Source organism: Rhinolophus sinicus, chromosome 12 (genome assembly GCF_057876585.1).
Source record: "Rhinolophus sinicus isolate RSI-liver-muscle chromosome 12, RSI-T2T, whole genome shotgun sequence".
Classification (NCBI taxonomy): domain Eukaryota; kingdom Metazoa; phylum Chordata; class Mammalia; order Chiroptera; family Rhinolophidae; genus Rhinolophus; species Rhinolophus sinicus.
This window is the reverse complement of record NC_142512.1, coordinates 7,703,933-7,725,853: the sequence shown is the minus strand read 5'-3', so window position 1 is coordinate 7,725,853 and position 21,921 is coordinate 7,703,933. Positions and strand designations below refer to the sequence as shown.

The following is a 21,921-nucleotide window of genomic DNA, read 5'->3' as shown; positions in this document are numbered from 1 at the left end:
GATGTCCCAGAGGCCCATTAAACTAGCCTTTTTTGTTGTTGTTGTTGTTTATTTTTTCTTTTTGTTGTTCTGATTGGATGTTTTCTGCTACCTTGTCTTCTAAATTGTTGATTCACTCCTCTGTTTCATGTAATCTACTGTTGATTCCTTCTAATGTATTCTTCATTTCAGTTATTTTATTCTTCCTTTCTGACTAGTTCTTTTTTATGTTTTCTATCTGCATTTTTATGTTTCCTATCTCTTTGTTGAAGTTATCTCTGAGATCATTGAGCATCCTCATAATCAGTGTTTGGAACTCTGTATCTGGTAGATTGTTTTTCTCCATTTTGTTTTGTTCTTTTTCTGGAGGTTTGTTCTGTTCTTTTATTTGGTACATGTTTCTTTGTCTCCTTATTTTGGCTGCTTCCCTGTGTTTGTTTCTATGTGTTAGGTAGAGCTTCTATGCCTCCCAGTTTTAGTAGAGTGGCCTATGTAGTAGATGTCCTGTGGAACCAGTGGCACAGTCTTCCTTGTCACCTGAGCCAGGTTCTATAGGGGTGTCACTTGTGTGGGTTGTGTGTGCCCTCCTGTTGTAGCTGAGCCTTGGTTTCTGCTTGCATATCAATGGAAGGAATTGACCTTCCAGCTCACTGGTGGTGAGGACTGGCCATGAATACAGTGGAGGAGCTTTTGTGCAGGGGCTGACCCTATGGAGCAGGATTTGCTTTAGCAGACAAAGTCCTTCATTTTTGTTGCCCTCCAGCTTCATTACATAATGTGTCTATGACCAAGAGGTGCTACTGTTTTGGGGGCATAGTTTATGGCAGAATTCCCTGGCATTTTATCACTATTGACTCATTGAATCTTAAAACAACATACAATGTTACTTTAAAATAATGTCTTTTCATTTATCTCATTTGATCCCACTGTTCTGTTGTGAGATAAGGAGGGCAAATTTGATTATTCCCCTTTCTCAACTGACTTTCTTAGAGTACACCCTCAATATTTATTGAATAGATTTAAAAGAAAAAAAAAGAAACTGTGATTCAGAGGTTGTGTGTACGCACCCGTGTGTGTGTATGTGTGTGTGTGTGTGTGTGTGTGTGTGTGATTTTCCCTTGGTCATACTGGGCATCAAAAGCAGAATTCAAATTGTCTGGTATCTAGCCAGAATATTTTGCCTGAGTCTTTCCTGAGCCTTTGTCTGCCAGACCTCCCAGCAAAGGATCAAAGTGAGCCCCAGATCTGACCAGGGTCAATTCCAAAGTGAGAGTTTTAGAAATCAAATGGAGGAGCAAGTAAGTTCTTTCACAGCTCTGAGTCCTTAAGGCCAAACCATATCTTCGGTCAGGCCTGTGGCATAGATAATGACTCTCAGGCAGATCACCAGGCAGATAAGAAGAAGGGCAGGAGAAGTCTCTACTCTGGAGAACTGGATCTTTTGATCTTCTGGGACACAATACTTTTAATTTTCATCAGCATAAGACTACATCCCAAACCAGAAGGGGTTTGCCTAATTCATCATGCTCCCTGTCCACACAATGGGACTCCTGACAAGCAGAACATTGGGAAGTGAGAGAAATGGACATCATGAATGCTCATGAATTGCAAATGCTTCTTCATTAAAGAATGTTGCCTTGCTTGGACCATCTGCTTGATATAACTGGGCCTAGGTCCTTGGGCTAGAAACATCTGCCACTTTAATAATTTTACCTCTTAATTAAAGCACAACCAAAAGAAGGCCAAACATAGCTATGACCCTAGACATATCATATTCGCCACACAGAGTGGAGAATACATCTGCTTTGGTTCAGCATAAATGGGAACACATAGGTATGCAGTTCACCCAATAGATGTGTTCTCTACTGAGATAAAACAAATTTGGGCAAATGAATCCCCTTTCCCCATTGACTTTGTGCATCGTTTCAAAGACACTTTGTCTTCAAATTTAATTGATCTTCCACTGGTAGGGCCTCCTGACCAGTTGTCTTTAAGTTTCTCTGCCCTAAGGCATCTTGGTCAAGCAGTTAATGATCTATAAATAAACACTTAAATGCACTAGGGGACATGCTTTTTAAAGGAACCCCGATAATCCTTTGGCAGCACAAAGAATTCTTTTGTAATGCAAATAGTCACCCTTTAATTGCTCTGTTTTGTAAGTTCAGATTTTCATATCAATTTCACATGCATCATCAAAGAATCAATGTGTGGCAACACTCCAATACATACACAGGAAAGCAATAAATAAATGATAGGTGACACTATTATTTCTCACTTTGGGATGCAACCATGTTATTTTGAACTCTGGTCAAATTGTAAGTATGCCACAGAGATTATGGGTATACATCTGTCTACCCCTATCCTATTAGTCTGTAATCTGTCTAAGAGCCTAGATACTTAAATTTCTTCTATTTCTTTTCCCCATGTGGTTGTCTTACACTGAGTTCTGTATCCCAGTAGTGGATGCTGCCAGCATGATTAAGTGAGAAACAAGACCCATCATCTGTTCATCATTAATTCACTCAACAAATATTTATCAAGCATCAATTTGTGCCCTTGAAATGAAGCTATAAACAAAACAAGATAATGCCTTTGTAGAGCTTTGTTCAAGTGAAGTAGAGAGAAGTAGACATATATAAATACAGAATATAACAACAATAATCAAAGCTCAACCACAACAGGAGGACACACACAAGGGACACTGCTGGAGCACGTGGCTCAGGTGACCAGGAAGACTGTGCCACTGGGCCCCACAGGACACCTACTACATAAGGCCATCTGGCCAAGAGGGGGAGACATAGCAGATCTACTTAATACATAGAAACAAACAGAGAGGCAGCCAAAATGGGGAAACAAAGAAATACATCCCAAATGAAAACACAGGAGAAAACTCCAGGGGAAAAAAAAAACAAAAAACTAAATAAAATGAACTTTCCTACCAGATACAGAGTTCAAAATGATGGTTATAAGGATGCTCAAGGAACTTAGTGAAAACTTCAACAAAGAGATAGCAAGCATAAAAAAAGGACATAGAAACTATAAAAAAAGAACCACTTAGAAGTAAAGAATACAATAACTGAATGAAGAAAGCACTAGAAGAAATCACCAACAGACTAGATGAAGCAGAGAATCAAATCAGTGATTTGGAAGACAAAGTAGCAGAAAACATCCAATTAGAACATCAAAAAGAAAAAAGAAGCCCCCAAAATGAGGATAGCTTAAGAGACCTCTGGGATAACATCAAGTGTAACAATATTCATATGATAGGGGTACCAGATGGAGAAGAGAAAAAGCAAGGGATTGAAAATCTATTAAGAAATAATGCCTGAAAACTTTCCTAACCTGGTGAAAGAAATGGACATACAAGCCTATGAAGCACAGAGTCCCAAACAAGATGAACCCAAAAAGGCCCATACCAAGACACATTATAGTTAAAATGGCAAAGGTAAAAGACAAAGAGCGAATCCTAAAAGTAGCAAGAGAAATGCAACTAGTAACTTATAAGGGAGCTCCCTAAGATTGTCAACTGACTTCTCAACAGAAACTTTGCAGGCCAGAAGGGATTCACACAAAATATTTAACATGATGAAAAGCAAGGATCTACAACCAACATTACTCTACCAGCAAAGCTATCATTGAGAATCAGAGGACAGATAAAGCTCTCCCAAGGCAAGAAAAAGTTAAAGGAGTTCATCACCACCAAACATTACAAGGAATGTTAGAGGGACTTCTTTAAGATGCAAAATAAAAAAGATCAAAAATATGAATACTAAAATGACAATCACTACATATCTATCAACAATTACTTTCAATGTAAATGGATTAAATGCTCCACTCAAAATACATAGGCCTGAATGGATAAGGAAACAAAACCCTTACATATGCTGCCTACAAGAGGATCACTTCAGATTAAGAGACAGAAAGTAAAGGGAAGGGAAAAGATACTTCATGAAAATGGAACAAAAAAAGCTGGGGTAGCAATATTTATACCAGACAAAAATCTATAACAAGAGACAAAGAAAGACCCAATAATCCCACTTCTAGGTATTCATCTGAAGAATGCCAAAGCACTACTTCCAGGGGACCGTGTGTATCTATATGTTCATTGCAGCATTGTTTACAATGGCCAAGAGATGAAGATGACCTTTGGCCTGGGTGTCCACTGATAAAAAAAAATTTTTTTTAATGGATAAAGGGGAGGTGATACATATACACAATGGAATATTGCTCGGCCATGGAAGGGAATAGGTTCTTGCCATCTGCCGTGGCATGGATGGGCCTGGAGGGTATTTTGCTGAGTGGAGTATGTCAAACAGAGCAAGACAGATGCAATGTGATTTTGCTTATATGTGGAATCTAAAGAACAAAGAAAATAAAACAGAAACAGACTCATAGCTGCAGAGAACATATTGATGGTTCCTAGATGGGAGGGACATTGGGAGTGAATGAAAAAGGGAAAGTACAAACTGGTTGTTAAACAGTAATAATGGGAATGTTGAGTATAGCATACAGAATATAGTCAATAATATTGTAATAATTATGTATGGTGTCATATTGTACTATATTTGTTTGGATGATAGATGGGAGGGGGTTGGGGAGCAGGGTGAAAAAGGTAAAGGGATTAAGAAGTACAAACTGGTAGTTATAAAATAGTCATGGGCATGTAAAGTAAAGCACAGGGAATACAGTCAATAATATGGAAAAAGCTATGTATAGGTGAGTAGTAGACTAGTCAGAGGGATCACTTCTTAAATTATACAAATGTCTAACCACTATGCTGTACACCTGAAATTAATATAAAATAATATTGAATGTCAACTGTAATTGAAACATTTTAAAAGGGGGGAAAAGTTGAAGGGGGAAAAAACGGTCCAAATTTCCAGGTATAAAATAAACAAGTCATGGGGATGTAATGTACAGCATAGGGAATATAGTCAATAATATTGTGATAACATGCTACAGTGTCAGATGGTTGCAGGCCTTATCATGGTGATTACTTCTTTAGGTATATAAATGTTGAATAACTATGGTGTACACCTGAAACTAATATAATATTATATGTTACTATATGTTTAATAAACATCTTTTTTAAAAGTCTATATAAAGAAAACAAAATGTTACTGAAGTATAAACAAAAAACAATAATTAGAGTTTGTTTTTGTTTTTGTTTTTGTTTTTTACTATGTGCCTGCTTTGGAAAATATCAATTTTTCCCCAATTAAAATACATAAATTTGATATAAACTCCTTCAAAATAAATATAGTTAACCCTTAAACAACACGGTTTGAACTGTGTGGATCCATTTACACTCAGATTTTTTCAATAAATATACAGTCAGTTGGCCCTTGGTATCCCTGGATTTTGCATGTGCAGATTTTCGATACATGATTGGGAGTCCACGGATGTGGAAGGCTGACTATATGCATTGATTTAAGCCATTTTCTATAAAGGACTTGAGCATCCTCTGATTTTGGTATCCGCGAAAGTCTTGGAACCCATCCCCTGCAGATAATGAGAGACGATTATAGTTAATTTGGGGGCAGTCAAAAGTTATAGACCAGCTTATGACTGAGTAGGAGATAGGGGTGTTGTGGGGGTCAGAGCCTGTCATGCCCCATTGTTCTCAGGTCAACTGTATTTAATTTCTGTTTTCAAAATAGAAAGGTTTTCCTGTGGAATAGTTTACGGCATATAAATTCTTCTGGCTTCGAACTATTAGAAAATCTGGGTAAAATACATATGCACAAAAATAAAATCTGTTTGAAAGCAGATTTGGTATCAAGCGATACCAAGGCCAGCAAGACTTAAGGAGCCAGTAGATCAGAGAGAAGGAAACCAACTGAAGTGAGCCCAACACTATTTCCTAAAGTTCCCCTTAAGAAATTTGCCAATTAAAATGCACTAGACCAAGAGATCAAAAGTCTGTCTAGAAAGCAGACACAAGGGGCAGAAAGGCTGAGCAGTTTTCAGCACTTCAGAGAGTTGGTGAGGCAAAACTGTTCAGTTACCACGACACAAAGTCCCGGGGAGAAGACAAACGCAATGACGCAGGCCTGATTGAGCTGCCATTGCCCTCCATGCATTTGCCACGTTTATGTGTAAACAGCACGCTCCCTGAGCCCGAACACAGAACAGAAAGCAGCTACTAAGAGAGTGGTTTTGAATCAAAATTCCATTTCTCCAAAGTCCTAAGATTGAAATATTTCTCAGAAGAGCTCAAGGACGGAAAACAAATATCATCAAGACAATTCCCTGGGAAAACCCGAGATTTTGTTAGTGAAGAAATATGTTATCTGTTCATCTACAATATCCTGTTTTGCTTTATATTGCTCAGAAGGAATAAGAATCTTTTCCCTTTAAAAAAAAATAACCAAAACCACAAAAGTAAAAGGTTTATTACTACTTTTCAAACAGTAAGAACAGATTTGGTGAAAGAATAAGGAACAGCTGGAGCTCACAGCAGTCTCTTTCTCTTTAAAAGCTTTGTTGAGAAATAATTCTCATACTATACAATTGAACCATTTAAAAAATACAATTCATTGGTTTTTAGTATATTTATGAATGTCTGACGATTAAGTTCACTAACTTCTTGCGACAATGTTGCTAACCTTTTTTGGTATCAGAGGGGTTATTCATTATGAATTTGTACCAACTGGACAGTATATTTATTATATTATATCATATCATATATCATATCATATCATTTCATTTCATTTCATTTCATTTCATATTATATTATATTATATTATATTATATTATATTATATTATATTATATTATATTATTAGACCTGGTCTTATTTTACTATAAGACCGGGTCTTCTATTAGTTTTTGCTCCAAAAGACACATTAGAGCTAAGTGTCCGGCTAGGTCTTATTTTCAGGGAAACACGGTATGAGCAGCAAGATGAAGAGGTACATAGGGCAAGGTCTGGGAGGGTCCTAAGTGCAGGAGCTTCTGTCCCCATGGAGTTTGAGTGGCACTATCTTCCCTGCACATGGATGTGTTCACCAAGCTGGAAGCTCTTTGACCCTTTGTTTAGGATTTGTGTAGAGGTTCTACTATATAGGCATGATTGTTTACATCATTGGCTAATCGTGATTAACTAAATCTCTAGCACTTTCCCCCTCTCTGGAGTCATGGGGTGGGGCTGAAGTTCTAAGCCTCTAATCACATGGCTGATTCCTCAGGTAACCAGCTCTCATCATCCAAGCATCACCTCATTAGCATAAACTCGGGCATGGTGAGAGGAGCATATTACTCCTATGAACAATAAAAGATCCTCCTGTCACTCTTTTCACTCAGGAAATTATTATACAAGAGTTTTAGGGGTTGTGTGCGTAGAACCAAAGGGGAAGACCTAATATATATTTCTTATTATATCACAATATCATGATAACTATAGCTAAAGATTTGTCGATTTCGTTCATCTTTTCAAAGAACCAGCTTTTGGTTTCATTGATTTTCTCTATTTTTTAAATTTATTCTGTAATTTTTATTATTTTCTTCCCTCTGCATGCTATAGGTTTAATGTCCTTTTCTTTTACCAGTGTTGTAAGGTGGAAGGTTAGATGGTTGATTTTGAGATCTTCCTTCTTAATATAGTAATTTACAGCTATGAATTTCACTTTAACCCACTCCTTAAGCTGCATTCCTTAAATTTTGATATGTTGTGTCTTCATTTTCATTCATCTCAAACTATTCTGATTTTTCTTTTGATTTTTTTCTTTAACCCTTTAGTTACTTAGTAGTATGTTGTTTAATTCCCACATATTTTTTCTCAATTTTTTTCCCTGCTATTTATTTCTAATTTCATTCTATTGTGGTCAAAGAACATAGTTTGTGGGGTTTTTGTTCTGTTTTGTTCTACTTTTTTATTAGTTTCAACTATACAAAACAATATAGTAATTAGATATTTATATACCTCACAAAGTGATTACTCTAATAAGTCTATTACCCATCTGACTCTGTACATAGTTATTGCAATATTATTGACTATATTTCCTATGCTGTACTTTATATCCCTGTGACTATTTTTTAAATTATAGTGGACATTCAATATTTGTATATTAGTTTCAGTTGTGCAGTGTAATTTTTAGACATTTATATATGAAGTGAAACCCCAATAAATCTAGTACCCATCTGACACTATACAGTTTTTACAATATTATTGACTATATTCTCCATACTGTACTTTACATTCCCATGACTATTTTGTAACTACCAATTTGTACTTCTTAATCCCTTTCCCTTTCTCACCCAGCTCCCCAACCTCCCTCCCATTTAGTAATCATCAGTTTGTTCTCTGTATCTGAGTTTGTTTCTGTTTTGTCTGTTTATTTTTTTCTTTAGATTCCACATATAAGTGAGATCATATGGTATTTGTCTTTATGGACAAGCAAATGCCAATCAATAAACACTTGGATAAAGAAATTGTGGTACATATATGCAATGGAATGTTACTCTGCCATAAAAAGGGGAAATGAAATCTTATCATTTGCAACAACATGGATGGATTTAGAAGGTCTTGTATCTTATGTTATTTTTATCCTCTTAAATTTATTGAGATTTATTTTACGGCCTAGCATAGGACATATGAGTATCTTGGAGACTGTTTTGTGTGCACTGGAGAAGAATGTATATTCTGTTGTTGTTAGGTGGAATGATCTATAGATTTCTGTTAGGTCTAGTTGGTTTATAGGGCTTTTCAAGTATTCTATTTCTTTGTTGATCTTCTGGTCAATTGTTCTATCCATTATTGAAAGTGAGGTATTTAGGTCTCCAACTATTATTGTTAATTGTCTATTTTTCTGTTCATTTTTGTCAGTTTTTGCTTCATATATTTAGGTGCTCTGATATTAGGTACATGTATGTTTGTAACTGTTATACCTTCCTGGTGTAATGACCCTGTTATCATTATGAAATGTCCCTCTTTATCTCTAGTATTGTCTATATTTTCATTTTTAGTTAAAACTTATATAAGAAAGGTTATGATATATAAGTACAGGAATATCTCCTTTTATTGTACTTCACTTTATTCACCTCACAGATGTTTTTTACAAATTGAAGGCAAGACCCTGCACCAGCAGAAAGGTGGCAACTCGCTTGATTGCAGTGATCTAGAACTGAACCCACAATATCTCTGAGGTATTCCTGTACACATTTTCAAAGTACAAGTTTGTGAAGTACAATTCCCAGTTCTCTGAACCACCTGTGTCTCATGTGCATTTCATGGCCATCTCTGCCACCTCAGCCAAACTGCCAGAGTCAGAGGCAGAGTAGCTGGTCACTATTGAAAACCTCGGAAGGGAGAAGCCCTTCTATTACAGATGCTCAAAGACACAAGAGTGTGACCTCACTCATCCGAAGGTGGTTTCATTCTAGGTCTTTCCTACTTACGGTGTGACCAACACCCTCAGATTCACTCAGGCACTAATCGGAAATATGGAACCCAAATCCCCACCCCAGACCTACTGAGCCAGTCAGTATTTTACAGGCGATTCATCAGTATGTAAAGTCTGATAAGCACTGGGAAGCTCAGAGGCTATCATCCCTGGTTGCCCCTGTAATCACGGGCAGCGTTCTTTAAACCTATCAAGGCCAGGCGGGTCCCACCACAGACACAAGGAATCTGAATCTCTGGGGTGGCCTCCAGCATAGGAGAGTCTAATGTGCAGCCTGGTATTGAGAATTCCCCAGAACAATCACTATCTCCTTCTAACACACCTCTATCCTAACTTTTGTGATAAGTGAGAATTGATAGAGTGCTTTCTATCTACCAACACTATGCCAAGTGTTGTATACTTATTATCTCCTGTTAACTAACTCTACAATCCTACAAACATGGCATTGGCATCTTCATCTTACAGATGAGGAAGCGGAATCTTAGCGTTTAAGTAACGTGTCCAGCTTCATACTGCTGGTAAAGGACGGAGGGCAGATGCAAATCCAGGCTGCCTAATTTATATGCTCTTCGTTATAATGTAGTCGCTAGTTTGCTTGTGCCTGTCACTAAAATGTGACCTTTTGAGATTGAAAGTGATATTCTTTCCTGCTCTCTGGTGCCCAGTTCAACATAGGTGTCCGATAAATATTGAAGAATATTGAACGCATGATTAGCTTGATGTATCATAATGCACAATAAAAGGTCAGTGGGTAAAAATATGAATGAGACACAGCCCAGAAACCTGAAGTGAGATGATACAGTTGGCCCTTTCTCTCCCTCACGATGGTGTTAGGAGCTCAGTTGATGCCAACTAATGTTTTGTCTGAAAGTCTGGTGTCAAATCATCATCATGCAGACTTCCCATCATTATCATACCTCCCCTCCTTCTAAAGGTTAGGGATCTGTGCTGCTCACACTACCGTTCCCCATATATTAGGTGAGTGCATGACATGTCTCCATGGTCCCCATGCTGGTCATCCGAGACCAGAGCACAAGAGAGGGTTGAGCTAAATGAACACTCAGGTCCTACAATGTCCATTTTAGCTGCAATTCTCAGCCCTTTCCAATTAGCAAACATTTGCACAGGCCTTCCAGTTTGGTCCCTTCACACCAAACTGCAACCCAGGTCACCTGCTCAGCCTTGCTTTGCACGGAAGCATTCCCCTCCACTGCAACACACACCTCACACTCACACCCAAGTCCCCAAAAAAACCCAAGAGAGATCAGTGAGTTACTCTGATGTTTATTTTAATGCATCTTAGTCCACACAGTAGGTATAAAATCAGAAAAAGCAAAGCGAAAAAAATAAAGGTCTGGAGTCTTAGCATCAGAAGGGCACCGTATATACATCTACAGTTGGTGGCCAATACAAGTCATTGCCAGACAGTCCTTGGAGGCAGAGAACAGCTTAGACCCAGCTGAGCCCTGGAAACTCATGGTTCCGGGGGGTCTAGAGATTTGTCCTGATGCTCCGACCGCAAGAAAAATGTGGGAGTAATCAAAGCTGTGTTTATTATTTATTTATTATAGTAATAACAGCAGCCTAGCTAGGTACATAAGCGGTTATAAACCATTTATATTACACAGAATTATTCTGGTCTCCATTCTACTTATGTTGTAAAATTATTAATTGAATTTCCAGTGAGTAGATTAGATGATTAGTGATAATAAGGAATGGTAAATACATAGCACCATTTCATAGGTTTTTTTTTTTTTTTCTGTTTTTTTTTGTCACCGATTCTCATCCAGATGTGTGACCGGGATACCCACCCTCAAGGGCAAGTATTCCAAAGCCACAAGCCATGTTTTTGCCAAGGGCTCCAGTTTGCGGGTTTTGTCCATGTGTGCATAAGGCTTCATACGGAGGTGTGGGCACTGTGTCTCTGTGAGAACACTAGGTCACCCACAATAAAAGGGTTTTTGGCCTTTGGGGTTTCTACCCACACTTTGGTTTTCTAAATGAGGTGGAATGGGAGGGAGGTATCTTCTTTCAGATGTAAGGGAAGGGGTGAGATGGAGTTATTTTATTTCTGGGCAAAACAAAACAACAAAACAAAACAAAAAAACATGAAAAACAAAACAAAAATACTGAGCTTGATTATATGGTTAGGATGTAAAGTTCCTTAGCTACTTCTTTAAGGTTCAACACAAGGCTGATGGTCAACATATAAAGCAAACAATACTATGTACATATATGTAAAAAGTGTTATAAATAGGTTTTATAAACCGTAGATATTATATACATCTTCAATCAATACTAACCCCCCCGCCCAACTGCTTTCTGTTTGGTTTGGTTTGAGTTTGGGTTTTTTGGCTAGCTTTTTTTTTCCTTCTTCTTTTTCTTGTTTCTTGTTTTTTGTTTTTTCTTTTTTCTTTTTTCGGGTTTCCCTCCTCCCTTCCCTGTGTATGCTCAGAGCCTCAGACAAACTGTCTGGGCGCCTCATTCACGTTTCCGCAAGATCACATAGATGACGCCACTGAGAAGCGCCAGGGGGAAGGCCACCCAGGCCAGGATGTAGGCAAATCCATAGGAGTAATCAGAGTAGAGATGCCATTCTGAGTGTCTCACCGTGTAGATGGACGCTGCGCTCATCACACACAGACCTGGGGAAAGAGAGGTACAAGCTGAGTAAGGAACAGGTCACAGAAGGGCCCCCCTCTCCACCACCCCCAATGCAGATTTCACAGGACCGCAGGCACCTGCCCACACCACTTGCTGCTCTTGACTACACACACACACACACACACACACACACACACACACACACACACGCACACCAGGTCACCACATCTTTCTTAGGGAGAAGGAAGGGGGCTGCAAGGAGGGCAGACACTTCTGTGAAGAAGAGCAGGCATAGCTCTGGACGGAATCTCCTGCCAGATCCAGAACTGAGAGGTACCCAAAGATACAGGAACACAGGAAGCAATCCACTCTGCTTCCGATATGCGACCCAGGCCATCATCTCTAAGGTCCTTTGTCATCTTTTCTGCCTCATTTCTCTTTCTTTAACTGTCACCTATTCCCAGTTCACACTAGGCCAACGAGAATTCAGGTTGCAAGATAAACTTCTCTGTCTCTTTCCAAGGACGGTTGGGTGTGGGAGCCCCTGGGAATGTGTGAACTATGTGGCATTCTGTGGAGCCTATGAAAGTGAAATGACACTTGACCATTATCTGAGTCATGTCATGGCAGCAGTGTTGGGCGACAGGCAGAAAATAGGGGCAGAACTCCATGTTAATCCCCTTAGTGGGACTGCCACATGAGCGATGGAGCAACACCTATGGGCACTGCTAGTCAGACAAAGGAATATAGTGAGATGAAAAAGAAGGTGAGGAGGAAATAAGCAGAAAGAACAGGATGAGTGGGATGCAAAGCTGCAGAGGGAGCAGACTATCAGGGGCAAGTTCATTGCACCTGATCCATTGCAATAATTCTTGTTGATCCCAAGGTTGGGTTTGAAGCCCAAAGAGGGGTGAAAGGCTGTGAGATACACAGGCAGGTCAGGCCACCCTCCCTTGCCCACCATTGCAGCGCAGACCTTTGGTGTGAGAAGGAGAGGAAAAACGTCCACCTTGGCCCTCATGAAGCAGGCAAGCATGACAGTCCATGCCCACCATGACGTCAGCATCCCCTGCAGGGAGGGGTCCAGTGACGTTGGCACCCCAGCCTGGAGCTGCACAAAGCCTACTCTGTTCCCTCCTGAAAACAAGGTCTTTGAGAGGCTCTGAGTGACTCTATTATAAATCCAGCAGGCCGTGTGGGATTCCTGTGGTTCCAAAGCTCCCAATGACTGGGACCACCTACATCTAACCTCACTGCTATTTGGGCTGCTATTTGACTGGACACTGCAACTTTGTTTGAACAAAGTGCAGGAATGGGAACATGTCACATTCACCACCCTGATAAGATTGTCTTTCTACAAGTCAGAGCAGAAAACTCCCCCGTTGAGAAAACCACGCAATAGTCTTAGAACTACAGTGGGATCAGATCCAGGACCCTGCTCCCTATAGAAAGTTCGGGAGACAGTGAAGACAGCTGTGTCAGAGGGGAAACTAAAGCTGGCAAACTGTTGTTTAAGGAATACAGTTTTGATCTGCTTGGAACACACTTTTTTTGCCTTGAGGTCCGTTATCCGCAATGATCTTCCTGCACAGCTCCATAGCTCACCTCTCCAAAGTGGTAAATTTCTTGGGATATATCTGACCTACCTAATGAGAGCAGGGCTATAAAAAAGAGAAGCATGACCAAAGGAGAGAGGGAGGCATAAACAGAGTGCTAAAAGGGCAGGACAATGCTTATTGTGTTGGCAAGGTTTCCCAATGGGGTGTGTCTCTAACCAGCACTGGCATGAAAAATGCCATGGTAGCCAGGTAGACCAGTTGGGCCAAGATTTCACTGGCAAAGAAAACATCAAAGAGAAAACATTCCATCTATGAGCAAGAGGGATAGAGAGAGGCAGAATACACAAGTGTGATGACTAACTAGATGGCTTAATTTATATGACAATCACCCTAGTGGAATCTCAAAAGTAAATGAATTTAAGCTTTGCTGCAATAAGCAATAAGCCTAGATACTTACAAAGCCAAAGAGATGATATACATTTTATAATTATTGTTGTCAGAAGACCGACGTTTTAGGGAATATGTTATTACAAGGCTGTCTGTATGTAAAGCAATAGATGTGCCCTGGAATATAGAGTAGTTAACGCCATACAATAGTCCCTAAAAGTCAAACATTTCTCCCCATCAGTGGACTGTGACTCACTTTCTCAGCCACCAGGAAGTAGAAATGGGTTTATAAAGGCCCTCCATGACACAGGTAAATGAAGCCATTGACACACTGGCGGGTGTTCTGTGTTCCCCACAGATGAGCAGTGTGTACTTTGGCAGTAACAGGGATGCCCTGGGAGGGTCCTGAGTCTCGGAGTGTAGGTCAGATTTAAGTGGAAGGACACAGACCTTGTCCAGACAACATAAAAGTGCTTACCATTCGAGGGTTCACAAGAGTTTCTACCTGTCTCAGGATGGCTGGGTCTGAAATAACTCCCTGAAAATTCTCCCTAAAACCCTCTTGAAGAGGAGATCTCAAGTCCCGTTTGATCATAATAGCAACCACAGGTGAGCGATTGGAGCCCAGAACCCTTGGAAGGGAGTAACCAAGGGGCCGAAGACAAAGGAAGAAATGGTGGGAATTCTCTCACCTTCCTTATCTCCATTCTGTTTACTTCAGTAAACATGTAATGAACGTCTATTGCATGCAAACACTGTTCTGGATGCCAAGAGAACCCAGATAAATGAGACCTGACTCCTACCTTCAAGGGGTAAGTGTCATCTAGAAACAGACATGTCAGTAGAAACTTCCAATATTGTATGATGTGACTTCAAGAGAGGCAGAGAGAAATGCACTAGATGCTCTGAGAGCATGGGGGTGGGGTGGGGGGAGGGTGGGGCACTGAGTCCAAATTGTGGGCCTGGAGAAACCTGACGAGGTAGATGGTAGATGGTGCTTGGCCTGGGTCTAAAGGATGTGTAAGAGTTAGGCAAGTAAAGAAAGGAATCCAGGTAGAAGGAACAGCATGAGTGAGGCAAGGAAGACCGAGAGAGCTTGGTGGAAACCACGAGCAGGTCGTGATAAGAGGGTCCCATGATATGGCGGGGGGGGGACCTTAATGGCATGTTGAAGAAGTTGTGGTGGGAAGCACATCTTCAGTAGGGGAGACAGATGATCAGATTTGTGTTTTAGAAGGATCACTCCTGAACAGTGTGAGAAATGGATTTAGGGGTGGGGTGGGACCAAGACAGGGCACAGGAAGGTGCCTGAGTTGGCTTGTGCACAGCTGCAGTGCTGTTCGTGAGTAAACGGAAAGAAATGGACACAACATCTACGCAGGCTGCGACACAAGGCAGGACTTGGTGGTAGAGTAGATACTGTGAGGAAGAGGGGACTGTGGCACGGCTGCCTGGTGGATTAACTTAGGTACCTGGGGAAACGGTGATGACTTGGAAGCCGAGGGAATAAACAGTTTCAAGTAGTAAATAGTCAACTGTATTGAAAGGAGTGGAGGAATTCAGTAAATAACTTAAAAGTGGGCATCAGTGTCCTTTCCAAAAGCAGTTTGTTTGTGAGCCTGGAACAGAAGTTGGAGTCAAGTTGCCTGGAAAGTGACTGTTAGGTGAGACCACCAAGCCAGTTAGTGGACGGTGCCTCAGAGGTGTTGGTTTGATGAATGAGCACCTCTGTCTCACCCACCACATCTTTAGGGTGATAAGGTGGAGCAGGAAGAGGCTGGCAGGTCCATTACTGTGGAAGTGCTGGGCTCCATGTCTGACCTACAAAGAGCCTTCTCTGTGCTGTTAGCTCAGTTTCCATTTTCAGCATCCAAGTGATGCCCTCCTGCCTAGAAAGTTATCCACAGCATTCTAGATTCTGATCTGGGCGTGGCCAGTGCAACATCTGGAATGGTTCAGTCAAAGGAGGGTTTCCAAATGTGGAATCTGACCGAAGTTGTCTTTGAACCATTCAGAACACGGAAGGCACTTTGCTTTTCTTCATCCCCCAAATTCCTTTATCCTAAAGCCCTATATCTGAATCGATCTGTCTGACAAAAGAAACAAGAGAAAAAATAAAACTCACTCAGGAGTCTCCTTCTCCCATGTTTTCTGTTCCTCTTAATCACAAGAAATAGTAACTACACATGTGATTCGAGTTTGATTCTGCCAAGGGAACACAATTACCCAGTCATCCAATTAGTAGGTTATTCAGGGTCTTCTGTGTGGCATGCACAGAGCTCGTTGCTGGGCAAAAGTAGTGAAATAAATAAAACATGCACATTTTTCTTGCAGGTCTGAATCTCTATGAGTTTCTTGATGTTTTCCCATCTAGTGCAACCCAGCCCAAGAGAGCTAGGGCAAGGGTAACTACTGTCTGGGAACAAATGGCCACAGGTTGTGAAAATAAGAATGACACCAAAATCCAGATACAGGATCAGGAAGGCCCTTCTCTAAGAAGGGGGTTAGAAGAATCAATGGCTCGCGAAGAGGATGAACTGTCTGTGGGGATATGTCCTAGAAGACCTTACAGTGGGATGTGGGGCCGTTCAATGGCTACACCAGTGGTTCCCGACCCCAGATGAACCTCAGAGTCACCTTGGGAGCAGCCCCACCCAAGAGCTCTTAAATGGGACTCTCCATGGACGAAGGCTGAGCACTGGCATGTTTTAGAAAATACCCCCTTTTCGGAAAGGTAATTCTGATGTGCAGCTAAGATCAAAAAGCACTTAACTAGATGAAGGTGCCTGCTGAAAATGTCTTCAGGAAGCAGCCAATCTAAGAAGCATGTAATCAAGGAAAGGTGGTTCTTAAATGTGAGACTTGTGGCTTATTATGACATGGAGAAAGGATGATGCAGCAAGGTAGGTCGTCCTGTAACCACACGCAGAGCTGTAATCTAGAGCAAGGCAGAGCAGCTCCTAAATCTCTAGTCAGCCCCAAGAGCCCCACACACAGCCAGGCCCTCCGAAGAGAAGCTATGCAGAGATAACCCGGCCTGCAACCGCCACTTGGGACATTCGGTGGAGACTCTGTTGGCTTCCACTTAAAATGCTTCAGTGCTCTGAAGATGCATCTGCCCTGCATGGACCCTGTGGCAGGCACACTCTTAGATTTTTACATCCCATGATTGTGGGGCTACTTTCTTCTTCCTTCCTCCCTGACCCCCTCTTTTCTGTTCCTCTTTTTGTTTTATTTGTTTTAGCTTTTCTAATTTGTTCCTTGATATTAAAAACTGTAACTTCTCAGGCTGTTACCCGTTCTCAACTCCAACAACGCTCCCCTAATTTTTTCTCTAGTTACTGACTTCTTAATAGGTCCTGAATTGGGGCCTGTTAAGACAAAGTTGATTTAGAATTGTCAGACATCGAAAGAGTCAGGAAATCTCTAAGTGAAGTCCCTAACTCTTTTAGTTCTCAATTTTAAAGGAATAACTCTATAGCAAGTTCAAATTCAACATTACAGAGACCTGAGGTTCCTTTAAGACAAACTTTCAGATCATTTTTGACTGGAGTGAACAATTAAGAATAGAACATTCTTAGGAACTGCTATTTTGGCTCAATATTTCTAATTCAAGATAAAATCCTATTGAAATATGGACAGCTAAACTGACAAACTGATAACTGAGAAGTAGGTCCCATGAGAGATAAACAACTAGATTTGAAGGGGATAAAATGCACGTATTTTTAAATTCAGAGGATTTTATAGCAATATTCTGAAAGGTTTGTACTGAGTTCAGAGGAGAATGAAAACAGTGAAGTGAGTATGGATAGCAAATATATTTGGAAGATTAGAAAATGTCAACACCTAAGAGTTTTTGGGAGAACGAAATATTTGAACACACAGTGCAGTGACATTTGTGACTTAATATTATAATTCTTATCTTGTACTTTGGGTTTTGACTTAAAATGATGTTGCTAAAGAGGTATTGTGAGAGAATTGAAAGCTGAAATGTCTCAGTGGGGAAAAAGAAGAGGAAGGTGCCGCCTGCTCTGCAAAGCCCCTTCAGAAGTAACTTAGCTCTTCTCAGTCCAATATTTTTAGTTTGACTAGTTCTGAAAGTGCAGGCTCTTACCACGGATGCTTGGGAACTCAGGAATAATAAATGCTGCAAATTTGCATTGATCTTCCAGGTTCAATGAAAGATATTACAAAAGGTTGAGTTTCTGCCTTGGATTTTGTGCTCCTTAAAAATTTTGGTGTATTCTGTGTCTCTAAATATAAGGAAGTGCTTAACTATATTCAGTTCCTGTGGTATGAGAGGAAGTGTAATCAGTCAATTTCTTTGCATGAGTTGTGTAACCTTGGGCATTCAATTCATTATCTGCCAGTCTCAGTTTATTTATCAGTAAAATAACAAGTTTGTATAGATCAAATATAAATATTTTATGAAACTTCTGCTTTCTAAGTCTATATTGCTTTATCTTGAAGATACATCCATTGGTACAATGGATATGATCATTTGATTTAATATCAAACTTAATCAGTGAGCCAAAAAAGAAATCCCAGGATACATTCTAGTTTTGTGTATGAGGTATGTTCAAACAATACGGTGAATGTTTAAATAAAAAAAGTGATTACAGTAAAAGACACATTGCCATTAATCCCCCTCAAAATACTCCCCTTGCTTCAAACACACTTATCCCATCGTCCTTGCCACTTTCTGAAGCAGTTCTGAAAGTCCTCTTCCGTGAGTGTCTTTAGTTGCGCTGTCATGGCTGCCTTGATATCTTGAATCGATTCAAAACGTTTTCCTTTCATGGTCATTTTGAGTTGGGAGAAGAACCAGAAATCGCATGGTGCCAGATCTGGTGAATCAGGTGGATGAAGACACACCGTAATGTTTTTATTTGACAGAAATTGCCGTACCAGAAGCGATGTGTGACACAGAACTTTGTCATGATCGAGGATGAAGTAAAGACACTCACGAACGAGAACTTCCAGAACTGCTTCAGAAAGTGGCAAGAATGATGGCATAAGTGTGTTCCAAGCAAGGGGGAATATTTTGAGGGGGATTAATGGCAAAGTGTCTTTTACTATAAAAATTTTTTTAATGTAAGTATTCACCATATTTTTCGATCACACCTTGAATTACTTCTGGAAATGGAGTGACAAGTGATAACTCTGCTTCTAATATACCTAGAAATGATCTCTTACTGCATAATTACTAATTTAACAAAGCTGGCAACAATCCAGGAGCTTGGCTTGGTTAAAAAAAAACCTGCACAAGAAGCAAAACACGATTTGGTTTTGAAATCCTACAATTGTGCATACTGAAATGTTCTATTTGAGTACTTATTGAGGAGTGGGTCTCCAGGTTACTTCCTTTTTCCGGGAAAGGGTAACTCTCTGGCTTCTAGAAAAGCTCATCAACCTGTAACCTCAGGCTGTGTGTTACCGTACAGCCCTATGTAAGCCAGTATATCTGCCCACTTATCCATCCATCCATCCATCCATCCATCCATCCATCCATCCATCCCTCCATCCAGGACGCGTGGGCTATTTTCAACCCTCTGATCACTGCTCCTGAGCACAAGGTGGTGATTCAGCACCATGGATCCTGACGACCAACTAAAACAAGAGACGCTATGCTATTTGCCTACTCAGACAGCCAGAATCTAGAGCATCTCACAGTGGCTAGATATACTCTGGTCCATATGGCATCTGTGATTTATCGATTTGGACTATAGAATCCACCACTACGTCAGCCTCTTACTTCTTTACTATGTCCTGCTGACTCAGTCAACTGGTAGTCAATGGACAAAAGAATAAGAGCCAATGACATAAGAAACTGGTCAGAATCTAGAAACAAAGTTGTAAGATGTCACCCTCTGTGATAGAAGCTTCTAGGACTCTGCACATCATACATATGGATAACAATGGGGGAACTTGAAGGCAGTTTAGGGAGGAGATGAAGGAGACCTCTTGTGTGTTGTCATGGTCTCATGTTTGGAAATGATGGCAGGTTACAAAAGGATAGCAAAATGAAGACACTTGTGGGTGACAACAGTAAATCAAAGCCCAGTGGAACCGAGGAGCTGGAGCAAAGAAGAGCAAGAATTTGCCTGTGTAGCTTCATCACTGCTTAGAGTAAGAGACACATACCTGAGAGCAACCTTGGCAGCACATCAGGGTCATTTTCTATGCTGAAGCAAGAATAGTTCCTTGGGGCATAACATAATCGATAGGAACGTGCCTTCAAGACTGACCCCTGCTGTACTGATATCTTCAGCATTTACCTCTGACTATGTGTCCAGATTATAGCTCCCTTTCTGGTGAAAGGTCTGTCTTGGTTAGGGACCTTCCTTCCAGAGCCCCTAACTCCGATTTCCTATGCACATCATTCCCCGAGAAGTGGAGAGTTCCCAAATTCTAAGGTATAGACACACACACTTACACACGTGTACACACACACACATACTCACACACCTGTACTTTATGAAAATCATCCAATGGGCAGACTCAGGAACATCAGATATTCTGGGGCCACATCCTTCTACTAATTGATCATTCTGCAGCCTTAAATTTTACCATCTCCAACTTACCAGCTTCCATATGGACTTTATCATCTCCAACTTACCAGCAAGGATTTGGAAGATTCCAGTGATGTAAAACCGCCCCCCTTTGGTGAGGGTGAAGAGCTGGCAGAAGAACAGGAACAGCGACAAAACGCTGAAGATGATGGACAGGACCATGGTGGCTTGAACAGATTGCAGCCATTCTGGAAGGAAGAGATACTAGGTTAGGATAAGCCAGCCATGGCCAGGGGAGGGCCACAGTTCTCCCAGGCAGCAGAAGCCTTCTTTTATGAGCAGACTCAGGCAATTCACTTTTGTACTCTTAAAATCAATTGTGGACATTTTAAGAAAGGGCTATAAGAAAATATCTGCAGTCCCACCACTAGTAGTTAAACTCAAGTTAAAATACATTAAATACCCCTCCATTCTGTTTGCCAAACATATTATTTACAAATGCATGTGTGTGTGTGTGTGTGTGTGTGTGTGTGTGTGTGTGTGTGTGTGTTAAAGGGGGTCTAAGCTTCACCCACTGCCTTCTATCTTCTTGCCCTCAGGGGTTTTTGAAGGGCTCATTGGAACCCCTGAATTCTAACAATAGTTTAAAAACACTGTTCGAAATATCATCACCCTCCCAAAGAGGTACAACTATCTTGAGGATGAATGGGAAGAAGAAAATGGCATCAGAGCCAAAACTAATTTTGTAGAAAACTTAAAGAAAACGCTGATGGAGAAGGGCTTGCTTTATCTAGCTATGAAAAGTCATTTGTCGGCCAAGCTATATCTTTTCTTGGTCAGTCTGGATGCTCGTCTTTAACCTCAGCACAGGACAGTTTGGGCTGTCATGTGCTCAGTGATAGTGGACCACACTTCCGCATCTTAATGGAAGCCCTCAGCCTTAGATCAAATCTCCAGGCTTCCCTCTGAAATTCAGGCAAGGAAGAGAATTCTGTAGTTCACCACCAACTGCCAAATAATGTCATATCACAAGGAAGGAGACAATACAACCTGGATTCAGCACTACAGAGAGGGAAACCTACTACGTCCACCTAGGAGAGCTGCATTTGGCCTTGCCCACCTGTCACCTGCGTCCTTTTTTCCAAATGCCAAAGAACCACTGGGGCCAGCACTCCTTTATACAAGAAAAAGAAACTAGAGAAGCCACAAGCTTTTAGTATCCTGTCTGCTCAGTAACTGGCTAATGTGTAATGGCTTAGAAAAACACACATCGATGCTTAACACAGCATTCAAAGCTCTGACCTGTGGATGGTTTATAACCAATAAATGAATACAATGAACTTGGTTTGAGTTACAAGTAGTAGTTCATGCAGAATGTTAAGGGTGCTGGTTAGATGAACTATTACTAGAGTTTCACGTAAGATTTTTCCAGATACAGACGAGGAACATTTTAGAGTTGGAAGAAATGTGGGAGCTA

General features: G+C 40.7%; 1 protein-coding gene across 2 annotated transcripts in view; it reads right to left on the bottom strand.

The window, feature by feature from the left end:
* Nucleotides 1–10,650: 10,650 nt before the first annotated feature.
* The window catches only part of PMP22 (peripheral myelin protein 22), a 32,296-nt gene continuing 21,025 nt past the window's right edge, over nt 10,651–21,921 (bottom strand). For both annotated transcript variants that reach the window (XM_019712528.3, XM_019712527.3), the window contains exons 4-5: nt 20,552–20,692; nt 10,651–12,027 (exon numbers count right to left, since the gene is read on the bottom strand). In XM_019712528.3, coding sequence (XP_019568087.1) covers nt 11,864–12,027; nt 20,552–20,692 — 305 coding nt within the window. In that variant the 3' untranslated portion in view covers nt 10,651–11,863. The remainder of the gene's footprint in view (nt 12,028–20,551; nt 20,693–21,921) is intronic.